Here is a 27,621-nt window from a genome sequence, read left to right on the forward strand (position 1 = left end):
CCCTGTCCCCTGGCTCCTGCCCAGGCGCAGAACTCGTCCTCTCGAATCGGAACTAGCCTCCCCTGGTCTGTCTGCCTGTCTCCCCGCTTCCAGCCTCAGAGGGATCTTTCTGACTCAGACCTTGCCCCGTCCCTGCCCTTTCGCTCAAAAGCCTGCCACACCTCCCCACCAAGAACAGGATAAAGTCTAAGCTCTCCAGCTTATGGCAGAACTTTAATTAAGAGATAAACCAGAAGTCAACACATTCTCAGAAGCAAATGAACACCTTTTATCCGACCCAGGAAAGGAGAAAGAAAAGCAAGAGAAAAATGGATTTTAATTCTGCTGGAAATAAATTATAGTTCCAAATTTTAAAGGCAGGCCATTTCAAAAAAAAAGTAAAATGTGTCATGTATCTCTCACACATATTGGGCTGGCCAAAAAGTTTGTTCAGGTTTTTTGTGAGATGGAAACGTCCGCAACATCTTAGGGCAAAACCCGAACGAACATTTTGGCCAAACCAATACATACACACACATGATAATGGGGTAATAGGTTGCCTTTTTATTTTTTTTAATTCTATAAATCTTCATATTTCCCTTCACCTTTCCAGTGAAAAGTCTTCCTATTTTTATAGATACCGAATTAAGATTTTAAAGGGCAGATAATTATAAAAGTAAATTACATTCAAGCTCTTTACATCAGTACTAAGGCAGTTTTAATTTTATTAATCTTCATATCATAAAAGTAAGCTATCAAACCATACCCCAACCCTTTGGCATTCTGCACGGCACAAGGTTAAAGGGTAGAAAAAAAAAATACAGGCAGAGATGAGAACATGTCAGGAGTTTAAGTGGATCGGCATTTTAATGCCACTCTTTGAAGGTCTCAACTGACTTAATACACCTGAGTTCGCTGAAATCACGATTTTCACTTCACGGCACTTGATTAAGCTTCAGCTTATGAAAATTTCTAAATCATCTTCATCCTGTCCAACTTAAAAAGAAACTCAGGCCCACCAAGACCCTCCCCCTCCTTTCCCGAGGGAACCAGAGCCAAGAGCAGCTGGGGTGCAGAGGACTGTCCCCCCTTCGCCCTCCAAGCCTCCCAGTACTTGACAACCTTCCAGCCCAAGGGCTCCCCGTGCCGCACTCGTGACACCCGGGGCCTCTCTGTGCACGGGAGGGTGTTCAGCAGCATCCCTAGCCTCCGCCCACTGATGAAACAATCAAGCTCATCTCTGGACCTTGCCACAAGTCCCCTAGGAGGCAAAACTGCCCAGGCCGAGCACCTCTGTTCTAGCCTCCTCCGACTGCCTTCGCCATTCGAGGGAGGGCACCATCGGCCTCATGCTCCAACGACATTCTCCGGGTACCACCACCACGGCCACCCTCAGGGTTCAGGCTCTGACAAGACAGCCTGACTTGCTTCTTAAACCTTCCCACCATTCTGCCACTGGGCCCAACCCCACGTCACAGCGGCCAGCCCCTCCCACACCAGCGCCCACTCCCCCGGGGAAGCCTCACCTGCCCTCTCCACGGCTCAAGTTCAGCTTCTCCTATTTTTCTATTATTTCACTGCCTGATGTCCCGAGCTTTCCAATCAGCCTGCCAAAAGGCCTTGGGCCATACAAAAGAGAGCCACTGCGTGATGATTTAAAACATCCGGGCTCTGTTAGAACGAGGAAGGCCTACAATAAAAACTGAAGTAACAGCAGTTCATGGTAAAATCAGACCATCCAAGGAAAGGGCCAGCTGATTCCACACTGTGTGTGCTCTGTCTGTGCTCAGAGCCCTTGCTGCTCCTCTACTTCTCGTAACAACGCTCTGAAAGCAACTCCGTCCAGGGCACCCGGCACGTAATCCATCACGTGGCACCAGGCCACCCTCGTGCATGTCAATGAAGTCAGGCCATCCGTTCGGTGCAGAAGGTCATCTAACTCAGTCAGGTTCAAGACTCCAGGCCCCATCTCGAATCTGATTAATCCCATCATCAGTCACTGTAGCCACAGACAGATCCCTGCTTACAACACAAGAGGAAAACTTCCAGTTGGCACACATCAGGTCGAGGCACTGAAACACCGCACCTGGAGAAATCCAGCTCATCGGGAGAGACGGGTACGAGGCAGGGTGAGGGCTGTGGGTTTTGTGGGGGAAGCAGAAAAGCAGAGTCACCTCCCGCCTGCACCACCCATCACCAGGCGCACACTTCACACCATCCTCCAATTCCTCCTCAACACTTCCCCAAACAGGATGTGTCCCAGCAGTGAGTCACGAAAAATAGGGTATTTCTAGAAATCCACAGGAAAGAAGGTGTGGGAGAAAATTTCTAAAGAGAGGGAACAAAAAGACAATATGCAAAGCTAATTAAGCACTCACAAGGCCGGAAGTGGGCTCTGCTGGGCCAGCGGCGACCTGGCCACGCGGTGCTGGCCAGCCCTTCATCTCATCCCTCCCTCTGCTCCACTCAGGGTCCAGCCCACTGGACCCCCAACAGACCCACCTTCCCGCACCTTGTCACGTCTCCCATCTAGTCAAACCCTGGGCTTTGTAACCAGTTAGAGCCCCCGCCTCTGGATCTATCAAATGGGACGGTGACTGCTTCACAGATGGTGAATCAGTGCCCGGGTGTGTCATGCCCGTCCTCTCCGCCCCCTTCACGAAGGCTTCCTAGGCCTCACAGGAAGCAATTTCTGTTATCAGTGCTCTGAAAGACACCTAGCACACGTTACTCTGTATTAGTATAATTTGTGTACCATCTTATCTCCCTCCGCCAGGCTGGAGTAGCGGCGCCAGCTGCCATGAGCCCTCGCCATGTGACAGGCACTGGGCTAAATGTTCTACCTGGGTTTTCTCACTTAATTCTCACACCAATCCTGTACCTAGGCAGTATTATGATCAGTTCTCCCATTTTATGGATTTAGGAAGCTCAAGCTTTGAAAGCTGAGAGGCAGCATAGATAGTGTCATGATGAAAAGCATGAACTCAAGAGCCACAGTATCTGGGGTTGAAATTCTGGCTTTCTCACTGCCTAGCTCAGTGATCCTGGGAAAGTTACTTAATCTCTCTGCGTCCCAGTTTCCTCTTCTTTAAACGCAGGGATGACAAGAGTACCTACCCACAGGGTCGTCCTAAGGACTAAACACATTTAACATTTGTTAAGCACTTAGTGCCTGGAGCAGTAAGCGTTATGTGTTTGTTAAACATACATCAGTCAATGAGCCCATCTGCCTGTGGTCACACAGGCATTAACTGGTGAAATCAGTAGTCAAGTCCAGGTCCAAGTGGCTTCAAAGCAGAGGCTCTGATCACTGCATGGGCTCAGGAGTAACAGAAGCTCCTCACGGGAATGAACCATTTCATCTCTGTATTCCTGCAAAGCTACTGGTCCCAGGCCACCGTGCAAGTTTTCGAAGTGTCGTGTTACTAAAGGAGGGAAATCTGAAGAATTCATGAAAAGGTGTCTCCGAAAAGAGATTATCAACACCGAAGAACTACCAGGCCTGAAAAAGAAAAAAGTACAAAAAGCATAGCAGCCTCTCATCATGGTAACCCTATAATCTGGATAACCATTCCAAGTATGTTTAGTTTGGAGGCCTTAACAAATAAATAAATTTCCACAAGGCAAGAGTACAAACCAGAAAACAGGGTGACAGAGCAGGTGGGAACCGTTGCTTCTCAATTCCTTCACCACCTGACGAGACTCTTCAAAGTCCCAACAGAATACCAGCTTTCGTCACAACTGTCACAAAGACGTCAGATCCCTACAGCCAAAGCAACCCTGGGGGTTAACCTTCCAGCCGTCTTGGACAATAATTAATTGACTCACACAGTTTGAAAGCCATGTCTGTGAACTGCTCTAACTCCAAACTGCTTTGGTCCCTGCAGGTAAAAGAAATGAGGAGCAGCATTCTCCACTCCTACTAAGCGGCAGTTTGGAAACATACAAGGAATCCTCTGAGCCTGGTGACATGGAACAAGGTCGGGCACACGTCTAACCCCGGAACCCCCTCATCCACAGGCGAGAGGCAGCCTCGACCCCTGCTACACAAGTTCCTACGGGACTGAGCCACTCCAGCATCCTCTTACTTTTTTAGGATCTACATTCTCTCATTCAACTTTTCAAACACTACCCTACCCTCTAAGAATCAAGTCTCTTCTCCACAGCCAGAGAAACAAGATTTCTGTGAACCGACAGCACCAGCACTCCTGGATCATGTGTTTCACTCTCTGCAATATAAGCTGTGTTTCCTGGCCAGTTGTACTCATTCAACAAACATGCATTATTCATGTATTATGTGCCAGGCACAATTCTGGGCCCTGGGGATGCGTCATTAAATGAGAGAGTCAGGAATCCCTGCCCCATGAAGCTTAGGATCTAATGGAGGGAAGAGAGAATTAGAAAACAAAACTATAACAAGTAAGTAAATTCTGGACTAGGTTAGGAGGTGATGATTAGAGCTGTGGGGAAAAGAGAGGCCAGGGAGCTGGCTTAAGCGGTGGTCAGTGCAGGACTCACGAGAAGGTGACACACAAAAGGGACCAGGGAGGGAGCCGTGTGGATGAGCAGCAAGGAGAGAAGACGGTCTGGACAGAATGAACGGCAGGGAAAGGCTCTAGAGTAGGAACCCCTGCTCCTGCAAAGCAGCCAGGAGGGAATGTGGCCGGAGCAGAGCAAGGCGGCCGAGTCGGGTCACGCCAATACAACGTAGGGTCCCACGCAGGGACTTTCACTCTGAGAAAAAGGAGGGAGATGCTGACAGCGCACCAGCAACATCAACTCCTCCACCAAGTAACACCCGGCAACTGGCATGGACTCAGCTGGTGGCAGGTCTGCTGTGTGACTCAAACCCACGTTCATATAAAGCCCAGGCCGTGACCACCACACCAGACGCCCCTTAAATGCGGGCTCAAATTAAACGTGACATCATACGTATCCCAGGAGCAAGAGTCAGTGAGGGAGAGGAGATGGCAGAACAAGACGCAGAGCCTGAAAGCCCAGTCAGGAGTCAAAGGGAGACTGTCACCTGCCTCCCAGAGGTGACAAGCCCTGGCTGGAGGGATGGGAGGGGCGGAATCACACCAGAGAACCCTTCCAGCACTCAGAAATGCCACCACCTATCCTGCTGGTAGAAGAGGGATTCCTCTCTCCAGACTGGTATGAGAAGAAAAAGGAAGTCAATGGCTCAGGGAAAGTGACACACAACCACAGACCAACCCGAGCCTGGGCAGTGATCTCCCCTCCAGAAACGGGCAGGTCTTCGTACCGTCGGGAGGCAAGAAGCCGACCTGTCACCTGCCACTCAGAACCAGGTCTCCCTCACGCACGGCGCCCTGGTCCCACAAAACCCCGCAGCCCCGTGTCTGCAGCACAGCCAGCCAGGCTCTGCACAGAGATCGCTGCTGCCTTCTCCACCTTTCTCGTCAAAACCCTCACAGATCCTGTCTCATCTGATTGAAAGGGCTTTTCTGGGGATTATGAAATACAGATGTTTTCCTGACAATCTTCCCGCAAACAGGGGGGAAGACACCTACTCTCCTTTTCCCATACCTGCCCTTGCTCCCAGCCCAGATGGAAAACAAGGAACACCCTCTTCACCCAGCAGCTCAGGAGACACGGGGACTATATTTATAAGCATCTCGGTTCCTGGCAGATCCCAGGTCCACGTGCAGAAGCTGCTCTCCATCCCTGCCACCCCTCCCCTTCATGAGGCTGCATCTCCCCAGAGAAAGCTTCTCACAACCTGGTTGTAGAACCACCCTCTGGGGAATCAGTCCCAGCCTGGATTTTCCTTGCTAGTTCCAGAGAAGTCACAGGCCCACAGCTGCTGTAAGACTGGTGCCTGGTAAAGCCACTCGCTGGGGTTGGGGCTGACCCAGGCACACAGTGGCAGGCTCATCCCTACCGTGTCACCATCACTTGCCTGCCGGGTCCCATTCAAGACCCTGAGCAAGCAAGCCTGCTGGTGCTGGCAGGATGTTATGAGTGTCTTGGCATTGCCATAGCAACTGCCTCTGTATCTCACGGCATTAATCAAACCATAGTGTAACTGTTTGTTTACGCATCTGTTTACACTGTGAAAGCCTAGAAATCCGGATGCTCTTTACTCACATTAGTAAACGCCTGGCGCCTGAACAGGACAGGCAGACCTTCAATGAACGTTGTGGAAAAAGCAAACACAATAATCTCCCCTTGCAGAAATCATAAAGCTGCTCTCAACCACTGCCTTCCTGTCCTCTAACAGCAAGGCTAGGACCCCTCTTCACTCCACACACTGTCACTTCTATCCCAGCCCACAGAACAGAGAGCCCAACACTGCCCTGCCCCCCAATCCAGAGAGAAACCCAGTGGGCACAGCCCTCCAGAACCCTGCATTTTCTTAGCTTTCTCCGTGCAACCCATCTCCCCACCCTTGGGCTCAGGTACTTTGTCCTCATCCTAGAAGGCTCTCACCTCCTTCTGCTATCATTTACTCTGTCATTTACTCAACAAATACCCCAGAAGAGCCTTTTGTGCGTCTGGCCTTGTTCCAGGCTACCGGACGCCTGATTACCATCCCAGATCCAGCAAAGGCTCAGGCTCCTGCAGGAAACATACCGACCAGCGGCCCTTTCCACCAGGCTTGTGGCACAGCCAGGAGAGCAGTCCCATCTGCCTGCTGCGCAGGTGTCCCCAGTGCCCAGCTTGGCAAGGGCGGGACACACAGTCCTCAGGCTGGTTGTTCACCAGATGGGGAGACACCGTTGTCAAGGCTCAAGGGAGTGCAGAGGTGAAGACAGCAGGAGTGCGGCTAATACTCCCCTCCGTCACAGCCGCTGAGTGAAGTACGGCCCAGTGACAACGTCCCCAGAGCAACAGCAAAGCAAGCGTGGAACACGCACCACCAAGGCTGAGCGGTTCCCTCCAGCACATGCAGGCTGCCCCTGCCACCAACTCTGCTGATGGAACCCTTCTATCTTGGAACCTGCTTGGATTCTCTGTCCCTGAATTTGAGATGTAATGATCTGGGGGGGAAAGAAGGAGCCAATTTTGGAAAGGAAAAGATAACTTTCTTTCCAAAGTGCTCCCCTGTCTCAACCTCCCCCAAAATCTGTACTGAAACTCCTCTTCTCTGCTGAGTCATCGCACTATCCTGACCGTCCACTTTCCACCCTGCCCTCAATCAGGGCATTTCTACACGGGGAGAAGACAGTCAAGGCCTTTAGCAGACAGTCAGGCAAGCACTCGCTCCAGAAGACGCCGAATCTTCCAACTCTGGTGCCGTAGCCCCATAACAGGCTTTGGAGCTGCTGGAAATGTCACAGAAATTCAGCAGGAACTGTACTTCACTACTGTGACGATAAAATGAAAATTTCAGTTATATAACACTATTGAGAAAGAGTATCATTCATAATGCCTTTGTCAACCAAGCAGCATAAATTTACATACATTAGGTATCAACAGAAATAATTTGCATTTGGGTGTGCCAGCTCATATACACATTCTGTTGTCCCTTGGGAGTCTGAGAAATTCAACGTTCAAATGGCACCATCGTTTTCGCCTGTCTGTGTGACAGCCAGATGGAAAGAGACCATTCATTTGTCGATCACAGATCCACTCCACTCAGGAGGAAAGGGCACAGTTTACTTTGTCAAGCATATCAAAAACACGTCATCTACCAGCCCCTAAATGGGCTCAGTTCTGCTGCAGCCACCCAATCGACCTTCCCAAAGAAGGAGATCTGAAATCAAATAGCAATACAGCAACCAAAAGGATTGAGAAAATTGTAAAAATGTGGAATATGATTATAGATCCAAAGACTGGGTACCACTTAGCTACCACCTAAAACCCGTCTCTCTTCTCAAGGATAACCAAGTGAGTGGGCAGGATATAAAAAAAGAAATATGCAATGTAACTAGAATACTCACTATGACACACGATAGAAACATATTTTTAACACTGAAGGAAGATATGCTTCTCTCAAAAGATACTTCATTCCAATGATAAATAATTCAAGACTGATAACTTCTCCAAGGTTACAGGGCCAAAGAGCACCTCCTATTACAGACAAGACAGGACTTGTGCCTTACACTACAACCCAGCTCTTAAAAACTTATATTTAAAGACTCGCCCCCACCACCATGGCATTTAAAATTATAATTACACCTACACTCACTGTTATCTGGGCTTTCCTCTCCAATCTCACTGCTATTATCTGGTTATTATGACTAAATAGTACCTTTTCCCAGAACAGCTAATACCAGTAGTATTAATAGTAACAGGTACTATTAACTCTCTTCTGACGTAGGTGCAAATATTTCTAAATTATCTGTCCTCTCTAGTCATTTCTAAAGACGGTAACTCATAGCAAACAATGCATGTACAACATTTCGAATCTCTTTTAAAGTTGAGAAGCTAAACAAAGAAGCTTCTAAGCATAAAGAATCTGTGCATAAATACTATACCCACATTTGTTAACTCGATAAAATGATTACTGAGCAGCTCCCAGGTACTCTGATGCTCCGGGAAACAGAAAGATCCCTCACTGACAAGAGCTGTAAGATCCTCGTTCAAGTCTTCAGGGCTACCACTGACTACCTATCTTCTTCTTTTTTAAACTTTTTTTTTTTAGTGGTTTGAAAGACGGCAATTGTATTTAGTTAGTTGCTGTGCACGCGGGCTTTCTGTAGTTGTGGTGAGCGGGGGCCACTCTTCGTCGCGGTGCGCGGGCTTCTCGTTGCTGTGGCTTCTCTTGTTGCGGAGCACGGGCTCTAGGCGCACAGGCTTCAGCAGTTGTGGCACGTGGGCTCAGTAGTTGAGGCTCACGGGTTCCAGAGCTCAGCCTCGGTAGCTGTGGCGCACAGGCTTAGTTGCTCCGCGGCATTTGGGATCTTCCCGGACCAGGGCTCGAACCTGTGTCCCCTGCATTGGCAGGCGGATTCTTAGTCACTGCGCCACAAGGGAAGTCCACTGCCTATCTTCTTTTGCGAAGCCATGAAACGTCTGGGAGACTGTTTCCTCAGCTCAGTGTATAAAACCTGTCCAGCCCAGTGTTTTGAAAAAGTCAAGTTAAAATAAAAAGACAAGCATATTATTTTAAAAAGAGCTCCTGCTCTCGGGAGTGTGCAATTTGGTTTCAGGAAACAAGAACACAAAGGCAGGAAGCAGGTCCACGGTGGGAATGTGCACTTGCGCCAGGACAGTCATCCCTGACCGCTCCTGCGGGAGGGCCTGGGGGGTCGGGCACCGCTGGACACAGGCTGCAGAACACCAGGCTCCCTTCTGAGTGCCCTCCATAACGAAGGGCTGAAGGCTGCAGCACAGGCCAGGTGCCCTAAAATTGCAGGAGATGCAGCTAATGGAGGCTACTAGTGGTAAGTGGAAACTCCTCAGCACAGGAGGGCTGGAGAAGAACCCAGAAACTAAATGGGTGGGATCATAGGTCCACAGGGGGAGGAAGGCCTCTGCCGTCCGGAGTCCCCAGCACCCGACTCTCTCACCAGGGAGCAGAAGTGAGCACCCTGCCTCGGCTTGCACACCAACTCTCCCCGCCGTCTCCTACCGCCCAGGCTGGGCTCCGCCGACCATTGCCCTGTCCCAGCCCACCCTGCAGGCCTCCGAGGTGTGTATGGATCCCTCCCCTGGGCCAGGCAGGAGAAGGGGCCGGCTCCCTGACCAAGAGTGCCCGTCTGCAATCTGTCTCCAGACCACCAGGCAATTTTCGCCCCCGGGGTGAGAGCTGAGCCAGGCGGCCTCCGGAAAGGCCGGGCCAGTGATGTCAGGCAAGGGAAGAGCAGGTTTCTAGGCGGCTGACAGTGCAGTGGGCTGGGTGGCAGGTTTCTTTGTTTTTCTCCAGGCTCCCTGAGTCCTCCGTCCCACTCAGACTCGTCCCTGGGGCCAAGAGGCCAGTCTGAAGAGGGAAAGGAGAAGGGGAGAGTGCGATCCTCCTGTGGCAGCCAAGGAAGATCTTCTGGCAGAGGCCAGAGTTCAGAACAGGACAACGTGAGCGCTGCTTACCCTGCCACCTCCCCTCTACACTGAAGCCACGCAGCAGGCAGGCCAGAAGGTGCCTTCGAAGTCATAAATGGCCACTCTCGGATCAAGAAAGAAGGCAAAAGGCATTTAGAGGAAAAAAGCTCAAGGGGGGCAGCAGGCAGATGTGTGCCGAGTCCTGCATGGCCTAAGAGAGGTGACCCTGCCCACTTCATACACATCTGAGTGACCACTATGCATGTGCGCATGCAGGTATATCATGTGCTTCCTGTAAAATAAATACTGAATAAATTAATTAGTGGTTGGTCTTTTATTTTTAAATGGTAGGTTCCTTAAGGGTAGAGACAAGATGATATTTTTAACACTTTAGTATAATGCTCACAGCAGCATCATTCTCTGCATGTGTGGCCGGCTGCCAAAGATCCAATACTCAACCTCTGAGGCCCTACTACCGGCCAGGCACTGGGGGTGAGACACCCCCTCAAGCAAGCACACACCAAACAACCCTGCCGTCGAGGAGCTCCTCTGCTGCTCGTCCCTGCCGTCGAGGAGCTCCTCTGCTGCTCGTCCCTGCCGTCGAGGAGCTCCTCTGCTGCGCGTCCCTGCCGTCGAGGAGCTCCTCTGCTGCGCGTCCCTGCCGTCGAGGAGCTCCTCTGCTGCTCGTCCCTGCCGTCGAGGAGCTCCTCTGCTGCTCGTCCCTGATGCTTTCTCCCCACCCTCTCCCTGGTGGAGTCACTGTTTCTCCTTCCCTCCCACTCATGGGCACCTCCGAGGCAGGAACTCTGAAGTCCAGGGCCTGGTACAGAGCCAAGTGCTCTACATGTTTAATGAAGGAAGGCATTAAGGCCTGAACCAACCAACCACAAACCAACCAACCTTAGGAGGTGGCCAAAACCAGAAGAGGGCTGACAAATGAGCAGCCCCCATCTGACTACCTTGTGATGTACCTTCCTTTGGATTCCCAAAGCGCTAATCCAGGCCACAGTGACTGCTTCCCTGGGCAGTGGCCGAAGCTTCGCTCCCGGGCTCCCTGCTCTGGGTCCTTCTCCCCTTTGACCCTCTCACCTCTGTCCCCCATCCCCGCCATGCCAAGTCAGTCTGCCTTAAACCCAGCTTCTGCCCATTTCACTCCCCTACTCAAAAGCCTTAGGTATTTCCCTACAACCTTGGGCAGAAAAGGCTACTTCCACAGGCAGCAAGTACCTGGTCCTCACAGCAAGCAGGGATGTTTAAGGCAGGGGCTTGTGTGATATGTGGACCACTATTCTAAGCAACGTGAAGGCTCTATACCCCCAAACCTTCTGTCCATTCAGTCCAGACAGACTCTCTATAGTCACAGCCCATCTTCTCCCCTAGGGGTAGGAACACTGTTTCTATAAAGGGCCCGAGAGTAAATATTTTAGGCTTTGCAGGCCATATACACACAGTCTCTGTTGTATATTCTTCAGATTTGGGGCTTTTTTTCTTTATAACTCTTTTTAAACCGCAAATACCACCTTTATTTTAGTTTACTTTGTTTTTTGTTTTTTTGCATACAAAAACAGGGTGGACTGTAGTTTGCCAACCTCTGCCCTGACCAAACAGGGACAACCCTGAGAGCCCTGAACCCAACTTGCATTGTTTCAACTTACCCACCTCAGTCAAGCTACACCCTCCTTTGTCCTGCTCCCTGATGAGACCCCTGCTCTACAGAAGCAAGCAGGCACTGAGGAGGAAGCCAGGGCCACCCCGGGCAGCAGGGAGGACCTACAGCTATTGCAGACCACCACACTGCACAGCTGCAGCACGCTTTGCTCCAAGCATCAGACAGCCCAGGTCTGTCCCAGTGATGGGTGGGTGGGTGGGTGGATGGATGGACAGATGGATGCATCGATCCATAGACGGATCAACCAATCCATGGATCAATGGATGGACAGATGGACCAAAAACTGCTTTAGAGTAACTGCTTTAAGAATTCAGGGAAGAAAGTGGTTCTGATGGACTGGGGAATGCCAGGGAAGCCTTTACAGAATAAAAAAGACATAATGTATTTTTCAATGAAGAAACTAGATATTAGGGTGCTTTACAGAGTGGAGATTTTGGTAATTCTTAAAGAGATTTTCCTGTTTCAAAGGATAACATGACAATCTTGATTTTTCAAATCAAAACGAATTTACTTCTAAACATACAGCAAGTGCTTTGAAGGTTAAGATATCAAATCACAGAAACAGAAAGATTACCTAGGCCTTCAACATTCAACAGACACTTTCTGAGAACTGTGTGCTGGGAACCACGTCGGGCTCTGAGGACTCAAAGAGAGGCAACACTGAACCTGAGGCACACTCAGTCTGGCGTGAGGGTCCGACAGGAAAACTAACTGCAAGCAGGCATAACCTTGGATTTGGAGGCTCCCTCACCCCAAAAGAAAACGCCAAGATACTCTGAAGCCAGCCAGTAAGCCTCGCGCTCCTTAACAGCAGACACCTAAGAGCCAAGGGTTGTCCTCACTTAAGTCTACGTGTCCCTGGAAGAGATTTCCACATCATTCTGCCAGAGCCCAGATCCCATCCTGAAAGATGCCCTAAACGCCTCATTTGCGCCAACACCAAAGGAAAGAGCTGTTCCACGTAATTTCATTTTCTCAGTGAACTGAAAGTAATCAAAATTACACAGCGAAACTCAAAACCTATTTTCATGCAAACTCTCCTCAGTGGATTACGTGCTGCCCTGCCCAACACAGCAGAGTACTGATTCGAACTCTTCTTAAACCTGCTGCTGTGGGAAGACCCTCGGGGATGCCTAGAGCAGGGGCAGCTCCACACTTCTGAGTCCAATTTTCTCTTTTCCTCCCTTTCACTGGCCTCAGCTGTTGAGCGCCGGTCCCTGCTATTTCTATTTCACTACATGGTCTTTTCCAGAACCCCGAGGATGACCATGACCTACAGAGAAACAAGATGGGCTTTAGAGCAGCTACTTACACAGGGTTTTTTTTCTGTTTACCACCAAGTTCTAACACATGCCTACCACCGGCTTTAACCACCCAACCTAACAGTACATTTTTCTTTGGAAAAACAGTAACAAATTTCTGAAACACACATCAGCTGACACTGCTACTCCCTAATTCAAACCAAAATCTAACCAACTGTCAGAACCCTATACCAGCTCATGGTTTATCAGGGACAGGAATAAGGCCCTGAATCTGATACAGCAGGCCTCACTGGCTGTGTGCACGGACGCTTAGGGATCCAAGGAGGTTCATAAATTAAAAGAGCAAATAAAACCGAAGCCCTAAAGAGATTTCACATTAGCTATGACTAAAGCAATTTTGTCATAAGATCAATCAAACCTCCTTTACTTTGCTCTGACCATAAAGAAGAAAACTGTGCACTTCAAATATTAAGCTCCTTCCACACTGTTACAGAAGACAATAAATCATTTTTAAAAGAACAATAAACGCAGTTCTGGAAAACTGAGGGGAGGCAGTGTGGTAGGAAAGGAGGCCAACTTTAACTGTCATCACCAAAGCAGCAGCTTACGGGGACGGAAGGCCTCAGCCTGAAATCCCAAAGTAAAGCTTCCCTCCTGAGTCCCCTCTGGCTGGAATCTCCACTTTGAAAAGAAAGTACAGGGCCCCGAGGGTCTGAAGATACACTAAGGGAGTGAAGGTAAGAGAATGCAGGGGGAAAAAGAGGGGAGGTGAGAATTTTAAGCTTTGGACACTGCCTAGACAGCAACCCCATCCCCAAGGAAAAGAAACAGGAGCATGGAGGAGGGGAGGGAAGGGAGATGAAAAAGGTGCAGAGCCGCCGGCCTACCTCACGATTTCCACCGCGCTCCACCCCTGCTGCTACCTCCTCCGAATGAGAAGCCTGCGGCTGGCAAGCTACAACCAAGGCAAACAAAAGCTACAGGTTCTGACAGCCCAACAGCCTGAGTAGTAAACACACCTCATTCCTGTTCGCCACAAAAGAAAAGCCAACAAGAGGATTCACACGGTGAGAAGAAAACCAGGAATCTCAACAATTACCTTCTGTCAAGAAGTGAGCAGTCTCCACCGTGAACAGATCAAGGTGATGCTTATGGAAAGAGGCAAACAAAAAGCTGCTAACCGGGAAAAACAATGTATCGTTCTGAGTTTGCTGTTGCAGAGACAGACAAGGCCTGGAAACCTCCCAGGTACTACCAACCGCACACCTTGGCCGGATGAGGCAAATGTCTGCAACCCAGTTATCAACGCAGGTGACATTTCCACTAACGGACTTCGCAACCAGAGACCAAGCCTCCAAGTGTTCCAATTTTCTCAGTATATTCAGAGCCCAAATGAGAACAAACAAAACAAATTAAGTTTATTGCACCCCAATTCTGTGCAACCCATTGGCATTTAAAGATGATCAAGAACTGATCCAGCAATGAGGCAATGAAAAGAAATAAAAAGTATCCAGACTGTTAGGGAAGAAGTAAAACTACCTCTATTTGAAGATGACATGATCTTGTATACAGAAAATCCTAATACATACATACACACACACCCCATTAGAGCTAACAAACAAGTTCACCAGCATTGCAGGATATAAGATCAATACACAAAAATTAATTGTATTTCTATACCCTAGCAATGAATAATCCAGAAATGAAATTAAGAAAACAGTTCCATTTACAACAGCATCAAGAAGAATAGAATATTCGGGATTAGCAGATGCAAACTATTATATATAGAATGGATAAACAATAAGGTCCTACTGTATAGCACAGGGAAAACTATAGTCAATATCCTGTAATAAACCATAATGGAAAAGAAAAAAAGAAGAAAATACTAAGGAATAAATTTAACAAAACTTGTACACTGAAAACTACAAAATATCATTAAAAGAGATTAAAGACTTAGTAAGTGCAAAAACATCCTACCATCCTAGACTGGATGATATTAAGATGTCCACAGTCCCCAAGTTAATCTACAGATTCAAAGCAATCCCCATCAGAATCCCAGCTGGCTTTTTTTTTTTTTTTTTTGCAATAATTGACAAGTTGATCCTGAAATTCATATGGTAACAGGGACCCTGAATGGCCAAAACAATTTTGGAAAAGAAAACAAAGTTGGAGGACTCGCACTTCCTGATTTCAACACTTACCATAAGCCTAGCATAAGGATAAAATCAGTGGACTAGAATTGAGAGTGCAGAAGTAAACCCATACATCAAACTTCAACTGATTTCCGAAAAGGGTGCCCAAAGTATTCAGTGGGGAAGGAATACTCTTTTCAACAAATGGTGTTGGGACAATTAGATATTCACATGCAAAAGAATAAAGTTGGAATCCTACCTCATATCATATCCCTGCCTACCTCACAAAACAAACTCAAAATGGATCAAGGACTTCAATGTAAGGTCTAAAACTTTAAAACTCTTAGAAGAATATGTAGGTGTGTATCTCTGTGACCTTATACTAGTAACAGTTTCTTAGGTATGACAACAAAAGCACAAGCAACCAAAGGAAAAACAGATATTCCGGACTTTACCAAATTAAAAACTTCTGTGCTTCAAAGGACACCATCAAGGGGGTAAAAATAGGAGAAAATATCTGCAAATCATGTATTTGTTAAGAGTCTAGTTCTAGAATATATAAAGAGCTCTTACAATTTAACAGTAGAAAAACCCAAATAATCCAATTCTAAAATGGGCAAAGGATTTAAATAGGTATTTCTCCAAAGAAGACATACAAATGGCCACAGGCACATGAAACAATGCTCAACACCACTAGTCATCAATCAGGGAAATGCAAGTCAATCCAGGAGAGATCACTGCATATCCACTAGGATGGCTACAATCAAAAAGACAGACAGTAACAAGTGCTGAAAAGGATGTGAAGAAAATGGCACCCTATACACTGCTGCTGCTGCTGGGAATGTAAAGTGGTGCAGCTTCTTTAGACGATATTCTGACAGTTCCTCAAAAAGTTAAACACAGAGTTACCATATGCCCCAGCAATCCCACGCCTAGATATATACCCAAGAGAACTGAAAACATATGTCCACCCAAAACCTTGTACAAGAATAATCACAGCAGCATTTTTCATAATAGACAAAAACAACCCAGACATAATAGACATAAACATAATAGACAAAAACATCTGGAAACAACCCAGATGTCTATCAGCTGATGAATGGATAAACAAAATGTCATATATACATACAATGGAATATTATTCAGCCAGAAAAAAGAAGTACAGAATCATACCACAACTTGGATGAGCCTTGAAAACATGATGCTAAGTGAAAGAAGCCAGACACACAAGGCCACAAATTGTATGACTCCATTACATGAATTCCATTACACGAAATGTCCAGAACAGGCAAATCTATAGAGGAGGAAAGTCGATTAGTGGTTGTCAGGGATTGAGGGAGAGGGAAATGGGGAGTGACTGCTAATGGGTATGGGATTTTCTTTTAGGGTGATGAAAATGTTCTGGAATTGGGGACTTCCCTGGTGGCGCAGTGGTTAAGAGAATCCGCCTGCCAATGCAGGGGACACGGGTTCGAGCCCTGGTCTGGGAAGATCCCCCATGCCGCAGAGCAACTAAGCCTGTGCTCCACAACTACTGAGCCTGCGCTCTAGAGCCCACGAGCCACAACTACTGAGCCTGCGAGCCACAGCTACTGAAGCCCGCACGCCTAGAGCCCGTGCTCCGCAACAAGAGAAGCCACAGCGATGAGAAGCCCGTGCACGGCAATGAAGAGCAGCCCCCACTTGCTGCAACTAGAGAAAGCCCGCGTGCAGCAATGAAGACCCAACGCAACCAAAAATAAATAAATTAACTAATTTTAAAAAATGTTCTGAGAGAGGCATGGACATATATACACTACCAAACGTAAGGTAGATAGCTAGTGGGAAGCAGCCGCATAGTGCAGGGAGATCAGCTCAGTGCTTTGTGACCGCCTGGAGGGGTGGGATAGGGAGGGTGGGAGGGAGGGAGACACAGGAGGGAAGAGATGTGGGAACGTATGTATATGTATAACTGATTCACTTTGTTATAAAGCAGAAACTAACACACCACTGTAGAGCAATTATACTCCAATAAAGATATTAAAAAAAAGTTCTGGAATTGGATACAGGTGATAGCTGAACAATTCTGTGAATATACTAAAAAAATCATGAATTAGACACTTTAAAATGGTAGATTTTATGGTATGTGAATTGTATCTCAATTTTTAAAAAAAGCAACAACAGGGCTTCCCTGGTGGCGCAGTGGTTGAGAGTCCGCCTGCTGATGCAGGGTACACAGGTTCGTGCTCCGGTCCGGGAAGATCTCACATGCCGCGGAGCGGCTGGGCCCGTGAGCCATGGCCGCTGACCCTGCGCGTCCGGAGCCTGTGCTCCGCAACGGGAGAGGCCACAGCAGTGAGAGGCCCGCGTACCGCAAAAAAAAAAAAGCAACAACAAAAATAAGCACCTGAGGAAACCACAGAAAGGTGTTTTTTTATCAACTTGATTAATTCATAACCTATACTTTTTTTCAGGACTAAAAACTAGCCATTCGTTGCCGAGTTTTATTCCCACCTTTTATTCTAGTGTCTTTTCAAACTGAATATATGGGATACAAAGAACCATGAGATTTTCAGGCTGGAGAGGGTATTCGGAGATCAACTAATCCCAACACCTCATTTAAGAGATCACACATCCAGGGCAGTGACTTGCTCAAGGTTGTACAGCAAGGTGGAGACCACATCAGAACTGGAACCGACTCTTCTAACCCCCTGGCTGGTGCTCTTCCCATGCCACCATAGTAACACAACCAAATCCACAGGGCTTCATAATAGCACGTCTTCCAGTGATGAAATACTGGCTCCCCCTAAGACTAGGGAAAAGCTCTTGGAACCCTGATGTCAGAAAATCAGTATTTACTTAAAATTTAACAGTCCAAATTATTTAGTGATCGCAAAACCCTGTGATCATTAACACAATCTTCTTTTCACCAGAGAAGCAAAGCACAACAGAGCTGTAATCAAGAAACCAAGGCATGCACCTGGAAAGGCAGTTCAAGGTGAGACGGGTAGCACACTACAGAGCCCCATTTGGCCCAAACTTAAACTAGCGATGCACCCAATGAAATTCCAGCTCATGGGCCAACCACCATATCGACTCCAGTGGTATTCTGGGGGAAGGAGAATCTTTAAAGGGGGAGTAGAGAGGGAAAGTGTTATTTTCACCTCCAGTCTCTTGAAAAGTATAAATACGAATGGCCAGCAGAAAGTGAACGAGGTGGTCAGTATAAGTAAAGAGCGGCACGAGGCAGGTGAACTGTGTTGCAGAAACAGAATGTTAGGAAATGTCTCATCTACCCTCCACTTTACAAGTGAGGCCACTAAGCCTGGACCAGTGAAATCAGCCGCCCAAGGCCCAGCACCTGGTTAGCTAACAGGTCAGGGCTATCAGAGGAATAAATACAGTACAAAGACTTAACATGTCCCTTCCTCTCAGAATCTCCCCAAAGTTCCCTAACTGGCAGCAGGGTGCCAACACCTCATGCAGACTGCCTAGACAAGCCACATCTGTGATTCCCCCCTTCAGTGGTCGCCTCTCCAAACACAGATCTGCTGACACGGAGGGAACAGTGCATGGACCTGATCCCTGGCTACGTGGCTCTGGAGTCCTTTACAAGCAGCTGTCCTCAGTCCCTCAGCTCTGAGGGGGAGGGAGGGGAGGCAGATGTACCTTTCTAACTCACTCCAAAACAGTTAAGGCCACTTAATAAACACCTCTGATGCTAAGTACCTCCCCAGGGGTTAGAGTCTGATGACCTAGGTCGACAACTATCAACCTGCACTACAGAAGCCCAGAGAAACACCTAAAGAGGGAACTTCCCGGGCAATAGAGATCCCAGCAGGAGACCGTCAGGTGAGGGTGAGGCATTAAAGGGCCAGCAGGAGGAACACCCCTAAGCACACAGGCTAATCTCAGCGTGGCTAGGACTCCTGGTTCTATCAACCGCTAATTGCGGGGCGGGCGGGCTACCTGCAGTCATGGAACTTGTCTGAGCCTCGGGTTTCTTCAACTATAACATAGAGATAACAGGATCTACAGCAGACAGGATAAGGGAAAGGATTCAGCCATCAAAACAAGCCATTTAAAACACAGCACAGCCCTTAACCCAGAACTAGGGCTCAAAGAAATGTCAGCCATTGCTGTTAAAAACAAAAACAAAACCTCTATTAAGATTTTTTCTGGGAAACTAGGGAAAGAGGCCCCCAAATCCGGGTCACCTGGCTAGAATCCTAGACGCCGAGGGAATTCACCATTAGAGGGAACCATCTTCACCAGCCGGCCGACTTTACTGCGAGCATCTGTGTATAAAATCACACTGACAAAGCCATCTTCAGCACCGAGTGGAGAGATGATGTCATTAATAATCCCGTTAGTAGGGCAGGCCTCCTGCCAGGGTGTGAGCAATGCCCGGGGCCACTCGGCTTTGCAGGGCTGGGCATGTCAGCAGAGCAGTGAAAAGAGTAACGAGGAACCGTTTCTGCAGCAACACGGACAGAGGAGGCAGAGAGGAAACAGTGGCAGCAAGGGTTCTTCAGAAGCATCCACTCAGGAAATGCGGCAGATGCATAACAGTGCAAGACAGCAAGAGAGGGGTCGTGCTGGTCACAGCCATCAATATGGAGGGCCTTTTCCGGTCCAGGCTCTACAGAGGCAGTTGGCGGCTACAGGAGCAGACTCTCATGTCAAAACGCTTGAGTTTGAATCCTGGCTCTGCCACTTCCTAGCTCTGTGATCCTGGTAAAGTGGCTCAGGTTCTCTGGGCCTTACAGGGTTTTTGTAATCATCAAGCAAGTTAAGGGTTAATAATGTGTAAAGAACTTAAAGCATGCCTGGCACACAGTAAGCGCCCAATCAGTGCTAAAAGGCAAGGAAAAAACAACAACAGGGACTGACAGTAACACTTCAGTCATGCTGTGGATACCCCAAACACACTCATGCAACAACAGCATCGTTTCAAACACGCAACCTCACCGAAAACACGACAGAACTCAAAGTCTGCCTTAGAAGTCTGGGCGGAAGGTACCTGTAAATCTATCACTTCACATCCAAGCTTGCCCTCCAGAGTCAAGGACAGCATATGACAAACCAGAAAAACAAGAAAGGTAAAAGTAGGAGAATTGGCGGCCCAGCTCAAGGCCCTAACCACAGGACTCATCAGATGCAATTCACAGTTTTGCTGAACGCCAAGGCATGCATGAAGGTATGAACTAAACCAGGACCACATGAGAAACTGCCAAGCCCTGACCTTGAAAAAATGCGGAGAGCACCATGGCTGTCAAACCACAACCGACAGCTTCACCCTCCACCCCTAGCTCCTCTAAGCACCTTTACTATTGGACAACTATAACGCTGGCTTGGGGTGTCACCCCTCTCTGCTCAACTCTAAGAACCAATTCATCACAATGATGGTATAATTATGAAGCCTGTTTAAGAAGCATTGCTGCAGAGTCACTCACTCACTCCAAAATACAGTTGACTAAAGTAATCTTACCAATAAGCCTGGAATTCTTAGCCTGAATTCAGGGGGGTTCATAAACTTGGATTGGAAAAAAGAATTACATCTGGATTTCATGAGCCCCCAAATGAAATTCAGCGTTTCCCTCAATTATGAATGTAAGCAACACACCGTGATGGTATTAGCAGTACCTGCGACTCCAACAAAAGATATACTTACATAGCTTTAGAGGTGTTGGAAACAGCTCCAATACTGCTTACATTCATCAGTACCTCAAAATTAAAATATTTATTAGACCCAAAACCAAATCTTGATATTTAATGCTTTAGTAAAGAAACATATATTACTATGACACAGATTTTCAAATATATTTTTGAAATATATTTCAATATACTTGGTTCCCTTCGAGATCCCATGTATTTTATTCAATGCATTAAAACATCTTTCTGAAAAGAGGTCTACCATCTTCACCAGAGTACCAGAGGGGTCCATGGCACAAAAAGAAGGGCTAAAAGGGGCTTCCCTGGTGGCGCAGTGGTTGAGAGTCCGCCTGCCGATGCAGGGGATGCGGGTTCGTGCCCCGGTCCGGGAAGATCCCACATGCCGCGGAGCGGTTGGTCTCGTGAGCCATGGCCGCTGAGCCTGCGCGTCCGGAGCCTGTGCTCCGCAACGGGAGACGCCACAGCAGTGAGAGGCCCGCATACCGCCAAAAAAAAAAAAAAAAAAGGGCTAAAAGGATAAACACTAACTACACACAAAATAAGTGCTTTATGGGGAAGGAGCTAATCCCGCCCACTTTTCCATCACTGGCCCCTGGTGGTAACAAAATACTGGTAGATGCCTATATACATTCACAAATCAAGAAACCCAACACAACCAAATACAAATAAAAATTCAGCCCAAGCATTCCAGCTCTGGTTGACAGTCCATTTATTCCACATCGTCCACATGATAAAACGATAACAGTACAGAAGTACCTGGAAGGGCCCTGGCAACCACTTGAAGGCCACATGACACAGAAAGTATAGGCAAAGAAGGCGGTTTCCTATGGTGGTGGGACTAGGTGAATTCACCACCTCTCTGCAGTGGGAAAGAGGAGTGTTTAGGGAGCTGAATGTGGACAGTATCCCAGGCATCCGACACAGCTAAGAAAGCGTCACCTGCTATCATCTGCCTACAAACAGCAGAGGAGAGAAGCAGACATACCCCACCGGCCCTGTCTACACAACTCTGCTTACTCTCTCCCTTCCCTTATCAGTGTCTGCAGAGAACAAAATGGATATCCAGCACTGGCCCCAACACAAGTGCTACAGCCAGTCATGCTGAGCAGCACACAGCCGGCCTCGATACCAACACTAAGTAGCTCCGCAGAGTGTCAGCTTTGCTGCAGGGACACCAGGAGGCCCGTCCTTCAAGCGCCCGAGTGAACCGAGCCTGGCCTCTGCCTTCGCTGGGACGGGAGCCCTGCTCTGTCCCTCTCGCCCCCCAGCACAGACAACACAGAGGGTCTCCATCAGACCTCTCGTCACCCCCACTGCTACCACCTAGGCCACGACGTTCTTGCCTGGATGACCCCCAGCCCCAACTGGTCCCCCTCTTTTCTCTCATGCGCTGCCCATCTATTCTCTCTGGAGCAACCACCCGGAAAGGTTTAAAATGTAAATCAGATCAAGCCCTCCAGCGGCTTCCCACCATGTTAGAACAAAATCCAATTCCCTCCCAAGACCCAGAAGACCTCCTGTGATCTGGTCCTGCCTGGCCCTCACCCTCTCCCACGCCCACTTCTCTCCTCCAACAGGGCCTGGGCCAGGCACATCTTAGGGCCTTTTCACGTGCTGCTCTCCCCTGGCTACTTCCTCATTGCCTTCTGGGCTCTCTCTAATGCCACCTCTTCGGAGAGGCCTTTCCTGACTTCAGTTTCCTGCTCTCCAGAGTCACATTCTGTTCCTGTATTCTGTGTAACTTTTCTTCAGAGCACTTATCACTACCTGACATTACATTACTTTACTGCAGTGATTATCAACCCCATTTAGGGAGTGGCTTTAAAAATTGCCAATGCTTCAGGCCCCACCTAAACTAATTAAGTCAGAATTTCATGGAGTGGGCCAGGCATCTCTATTCTATAAGCCCCCCAGCAAGTGATTCTAATGTGCCGCCAGGGTTAGAACAGTGCTTCTCAAACGTTAATGTGCATATAATGCACCTGGAGATGTTATTAAACCCTCGATTCTGATTCCACGGGTCTAGGGTGGGATTTGACAGTCTGCATTTCTAACAAGCTTCCAGGTGATGCCAATGCAGCTGGTCAGTGAACCCTTCTCTGAGTTGCAAGCGTCTAAAAACCATTGTCCAGAACTTTCTGCAATGAGGAAAATGTTCTAAACCTACGCTGTCCAATGCACCTGTGCTTTATCAGCACTTGAAATGTGGCCAGGGCAGTTGAGAAACTGAAGGGTTAATTTTAGGCTACTATATTGGACAGTGCAAGTCTAGAATGTATGTGCTCCACAAAGAAAGGCATCAGGGCCTGGCCATGTGGAGGGTAAGAATCAAGGATTCTTCCAAATTCGTGGCCTGAGCAGCCCTCTGTGGATTGGCTATGAAAATCCAACCAGAGGCCTAGATGGCCACCGCCTCAGGAGCGGATCAATATTTACCTAAGGCTGGGAGGCAGATACAAGAGACTATATTGAGATCCCTCAGTAATTAAAGCATGTGGTAAGCCACAGATGACTGCCTTGGCTTCAAGACTCAACTGCACATCATCATGCAAGGCCCCCCTAACCATGGACCCAGGCACACCTGAGCACTCCCATCCCTAGGTATCCATGATTCTGGACAGTCTTTTGGTTACGGCCTCACCACGCTTTATTGCATTGATTTGTTTATAGGATATCTGTCTCTCCCACTAAGCTTCAGGTTGCTTCAAAGACAATGCATGCCTCCTGGGAATTCTGTTCCCATCACCTAGCACACAGCAGCACTTAATAAATACTGAATGAATGACAGGGCCTGGAATTCACCACGAACAGCATTAGTACTTTTACTGTTAATCACAAGAAAGAGAGAAATTGAATGGGGGGTGGGGGAGAATGGGGGATCACATAAGAAGGGATCATTCCCTCCTTGAATGACTCGAAAATTTCCAGACACCTATATCCAGATTACAGGACACAGCATAACAAGCTGGCCCTGTCTGATCCACAGAGGCTCATTTCCGAAAATAAGAAGGGACTGGGCAAGCAGATGATGTCCTTCTGACAATAAATCTAAAATCTGTTAGTCTGGGATGTGGAAGCGCTGTTTTTCAAACAAGTCACAAAGGGCTAAGATTCAGAATCACACTCTTGCCTAAAAAGTACGTAGGCCGTAGGCTGGGTTCCCACTAATAACTGCTGGGAGGGGCTTCTGGCCCCAAGGACAGCAAGGCCCCTGGGAGTCTGTGCAGCCCAGATGCTCATTCTACCCCTGCAGTTAGAACCCTGCGCTTGTGACAGCAATGAGATTTCCAAGGCAACCAAGGACAACAGAGTGGAGAATTATGGCCCGGAAGGAAGTAGATTAAATTTTAATACTCACGAGTCAACATCAAATTTATTTTTAAAAACTACATATCTGACAAAGCCAAATAAGCAAGACAGAATGGATGATGCTCTAAAGGAGGGTCTAACTATGAATATCCCACACATGTATACAATTTTTCCCTACTTTGAGAATATTTCAAAGAGCTCAGACTCAAAGAAACTGAGACAGCAATAAAAACCCCCAAAAGGGGGGGGAGGAGGGTTTTCAGATTCAGCCACAACTACTTATTTTTTTTTCCATTATTTCCAAAAACACAGGGCAGATTCCAGTTGAAGTACCAGACTTTGCTAAAATTGTGCAAAACAATTACTTCACCAAGAGAAAGCGATGATCACAAAGTGAAAATTTTAAAACACAGCTATGTGCTGACCTGCTGCCAAGACAACAAACTGGTTAAAAAATAAGCAACAGTGAACATATAGCAGTTCTCCATTCACTTACTCATTCAACCATTCCTTTCCCTTACTCCCCTCCCCCCCCATGTAAATCCCGGCTTGGGGGGCCAAACACCCTCATCAGGTTCTATGGATTAACTATCATGTAATCTATTAAAGCAGTTAGCATTTAGTAAACTGGTTGTCTACCAGGTATTGTACTGTGTATTATCTCATTAAACCCTCACAACCCTCTGAAGTAGACGGGTATTGTGATTGAGACTTTAAAGCCAAGGAAAATGAGAAAACATTAGGTATCTCACCTAAGTTCACACAATTGCCCAGTGGTGGAGTGCGAACTTGAACCCAGGTCCATCTGACAAAGGAGTAATTTAGAGAATTCAGCATTATTAAAAGTAACAGAAAGCAGCATCATTTTGGAAAACAGCATGAAACCAAGTTCAAACTCCAACTCTTCAACTTACTAGCTCTCTAACCTTGAGCAAATTAACCTCTCTAAGCTTCAATGTCCTCATGTGTAAAGCAGGGATGAGGAATAAATACAACAGATGTGAGGTTCATAGTACAGGGTAGGGATCCATTAGCTACCCACAGTCCAGCTACAGGTGTACATATCAAAAAAACCCCTTACACTTCAACTGTAGGACGATTTTTAGCAGACATAACCTATCTTGGAAATAACAGGTTCACAAACATTAACCAGTTTAAAATTAGTTTACTAATTCCATGACACATTTGTTTAAACACAGGACCAAGGACTTGAAAATTTGTCACAATACCCACTCTCATGTCTCATTTCAGTATGAAGAGCAGATGCTTGTTTAAAATCAAAACATGAGGGCATCACTGGTTAAATAAAACTGTTTCAGATTTAGTGCTCTCATAAATGTAAGCTCACAGGTACCATTATCTTAGTATGTATACTGAATTTGCTTAAAGTGAGACAGACCTGTAATGATTTGGGTTTTTTTTTTTCATTTTTGAGACTCTAACCAATTCTTGTTCTTGGATGGCAACATGGAGCAAGCCTGCAGTTTAGCAACATGACCAAATCCAGTCTCTCTTTAATCTGCTCAGTAACTGAGCTCTAGGGTAATCTCCTGCACAGCATACAAAAAGAGCTCTGGAATTACACACTGCAAACTAAAATTAATCTGGAAAGGATACGTCAATCTTAACAGCAACTCCTATTTGCCTAGCTTGCCAGCATCTGCCAGTGTTAGTAATATTTAACTGACAAACTTCAGCAGGGAAAAGAAACAGAACTTTAAACACAATTAAGCTTTCTTTTTAAGGCACTGTGTACAAAGCTTCCTTCCCTTAAAAGATATTCAGCTACCTCTTGGGCTGCAATCGTTCCATAAACATTGTTAATGGTGTATTTTCAAAACAGCGTGAAAATTTCTTCTTGCTTTTCAACCAGCACTTCTGAAAAAACTTACTACGCTCATCCCCATCTGCCTCATTTGAAGGCATAATCTTGAAGCCTTGCTAATACAGGTAGAGTTAAGTGATGTGGGATCACAGAGCTCACTACAAAAGGTTACATTCAGCTCTCCTCTACAAAAAAAAGGGGGGGTGAGGAAGGAAGGGGGGAAGAAAGCCCTATACTATACTTAAAACACTCAGAATGTTAAATCTGCTACTTTTGATTTAGCCAATTATTGACTGTTTATGTCTACAAAGAAAAAAATTTCCATTAAGGGAAAACATTCTGTATTTTTTTTCCCCAAGCAATTCCTAACAGCAGCTGCTTTGTTCAAGTCGGCAAAAACCTGAATGCTATCGCTTAATTTAAAGCTCTCTGGTGACCTCTCCTCACTCACTCTAGCCCAGTCATCTCCTTCTAAAATACCTACCATACCCCATTTTAAGAACGTTACTTGACGTTCTGGCCAAGAGGAATTTAATCATCTCTTCGACACTGGCACACGTGTGGCTGGCAAACCAGTTCCCTGTTATGAGCCAAGCACCTGATACAGTGTCTCTGACCCTCATAACCACCCTGGAAAGGATGCATTGCTAGTCTCGTTTGATAGGTAAGGAAAATGAAGGCAGAAAGGTGAGGAGCTGCCCCAAACCACAGTCGGCAGTGGCCCTGGACTCACGAACTCTGCCTGCCCTTCAGTCCCAGGCTGCTCTGACTGTCACCTAAGCTTGCGGGTCCTAAGCGCTCTCTCCGCAGGATGTGCAGGGCTTACTAGTTAGCACTAGACGATGACTTTGCACCTTGACTAAAAGCAGGCCTTTTCCAGGCTGATGGGGGAAGGGAGGCGTCCAGAGCTGCGAGCAGGTAAGACACACGTCCCCGGGGGTCAGCAATGGCCTTTGGATCGGAAGCCCGGCTCGCCCACTCCTCCCCGGGCGCCGCGCGGCACGGCGCGGGTCAGGCCTTCCTGGCTAAGGTGTGCACACCTTTCCTAGGCAGCCGGGGTCCCCCGGACCGACCCAAGAGTCGTGCAGAGCGGGTCCCGGGCACACGGGCACCGCGCCGGGCAAGCTGGGGACAGGGGCACTCCACGCGCTGAGAGGGGGACGCTGGGGGGCCGCGGGCAAGCCGACGACCCCGGCCACAGCAGCCGAGGGGTCCCCGCTCACCGCCGGCCCCGACTCTCGGGCCAAAGTTGGCGGCGCAGAGAGCGGGGGGGACGGCGGGGCTGGGTACCGCCCGGCCCGGGGCCCCGCGAGGGGAGGGGGGGGTCTTAAAAAGGCCCAAGGTAGGCAGCCGGCAGCCGTCTCTTCCGAGCCACCTCCACGGAACAAAGGGCTTGTCGCGGGCAGGGTTCGCCCAGCTGCGTCCGGATCCCGAGGAAAAGAAACTTTTCCCGGGATGCGGGAGCCGGGCCCGGGGCGGGGGCGGGCTAGCGGGGCGCGGCGCTACCTGCGGCCGGAGCCGCCCGCCCGGAGAGGCCCGCCGGCGCCGCTCACCTCCTCGATGGCCGCCACCGTGTTCCGGCACTGCGCCGTGCGCGTGGTGAAGCTCGAGGCCGTGGGCGCCTTGTAGTCTTCATGGGTCTCGGCCACGAATTCCGACACGGAGATCTGGTCCGGCATCGCCTCAGAGCGCGGGCGGCGGGCCGCAGGGGAGCCGCCGCCTCAGCCGCCGCGAGGGCTCCGACCGGCCGCTCGGACGCCGACGCCGCCGCCCTCGCCGCGCCTGCAGCTCGCCCGGCCGGCGGACAAAGGGAAGCGCCGCGGCGCGGGCCGCCGCCGCGGG

The 27,621-nt window shown here is 48.3% G+C and overlaps 1 protein-coding gene across 4 annotated transcripts in view; it reads right to left on the reverse strand.

Annotated features, from left to right (window-relative positions):
* The window catches only part of ASAP2 (ArfGAP with SH3 domain, ankyrin repeat and PH domain 2), a 156,151-nt gene extending 128,536 nt beyond the window's left edge, over positions 1-27,615 (reverse strand). For all 4 annotated transcript variants that reach the window (XM_027113851.1, XM_027113850.1, XM_027113848.1 and 1 more), the window contains exon 1: positions 27,333-27,615. In XM_027113851.1, coding sequence (XP_026969652.1) covers positions 27,333-27,458 — 126 coding nt within the window. In that variant the 5' untranslated portion in view covers positions 27,459-27,615. The remainder of the gene's footprint in view (positions 1-27,332) is intronic.
* Positions 27,616-27,621: the final 6 nt, after the last annotated feature.

The sequence above is a fragment of the Aethalodelphis obliquidens genome, unplaced genomic scaffold (genome assembly GCF_003676395.1).
Source record: "Aethalodelphis obliquidens isolate GAN/ISIS:26980383/991018 unplaced genomic scaffold, ASM367639v1 scaffold12, whole genome shotgun sequence".
NCBI classification, from domain to species: domain Eukaryota; kingdom Metazoa; phylum Chordata; class Mammalia; order Artiodactyla; family Delphinidae; genus Aethalodelphis; species Aethalodelphis obliquidens.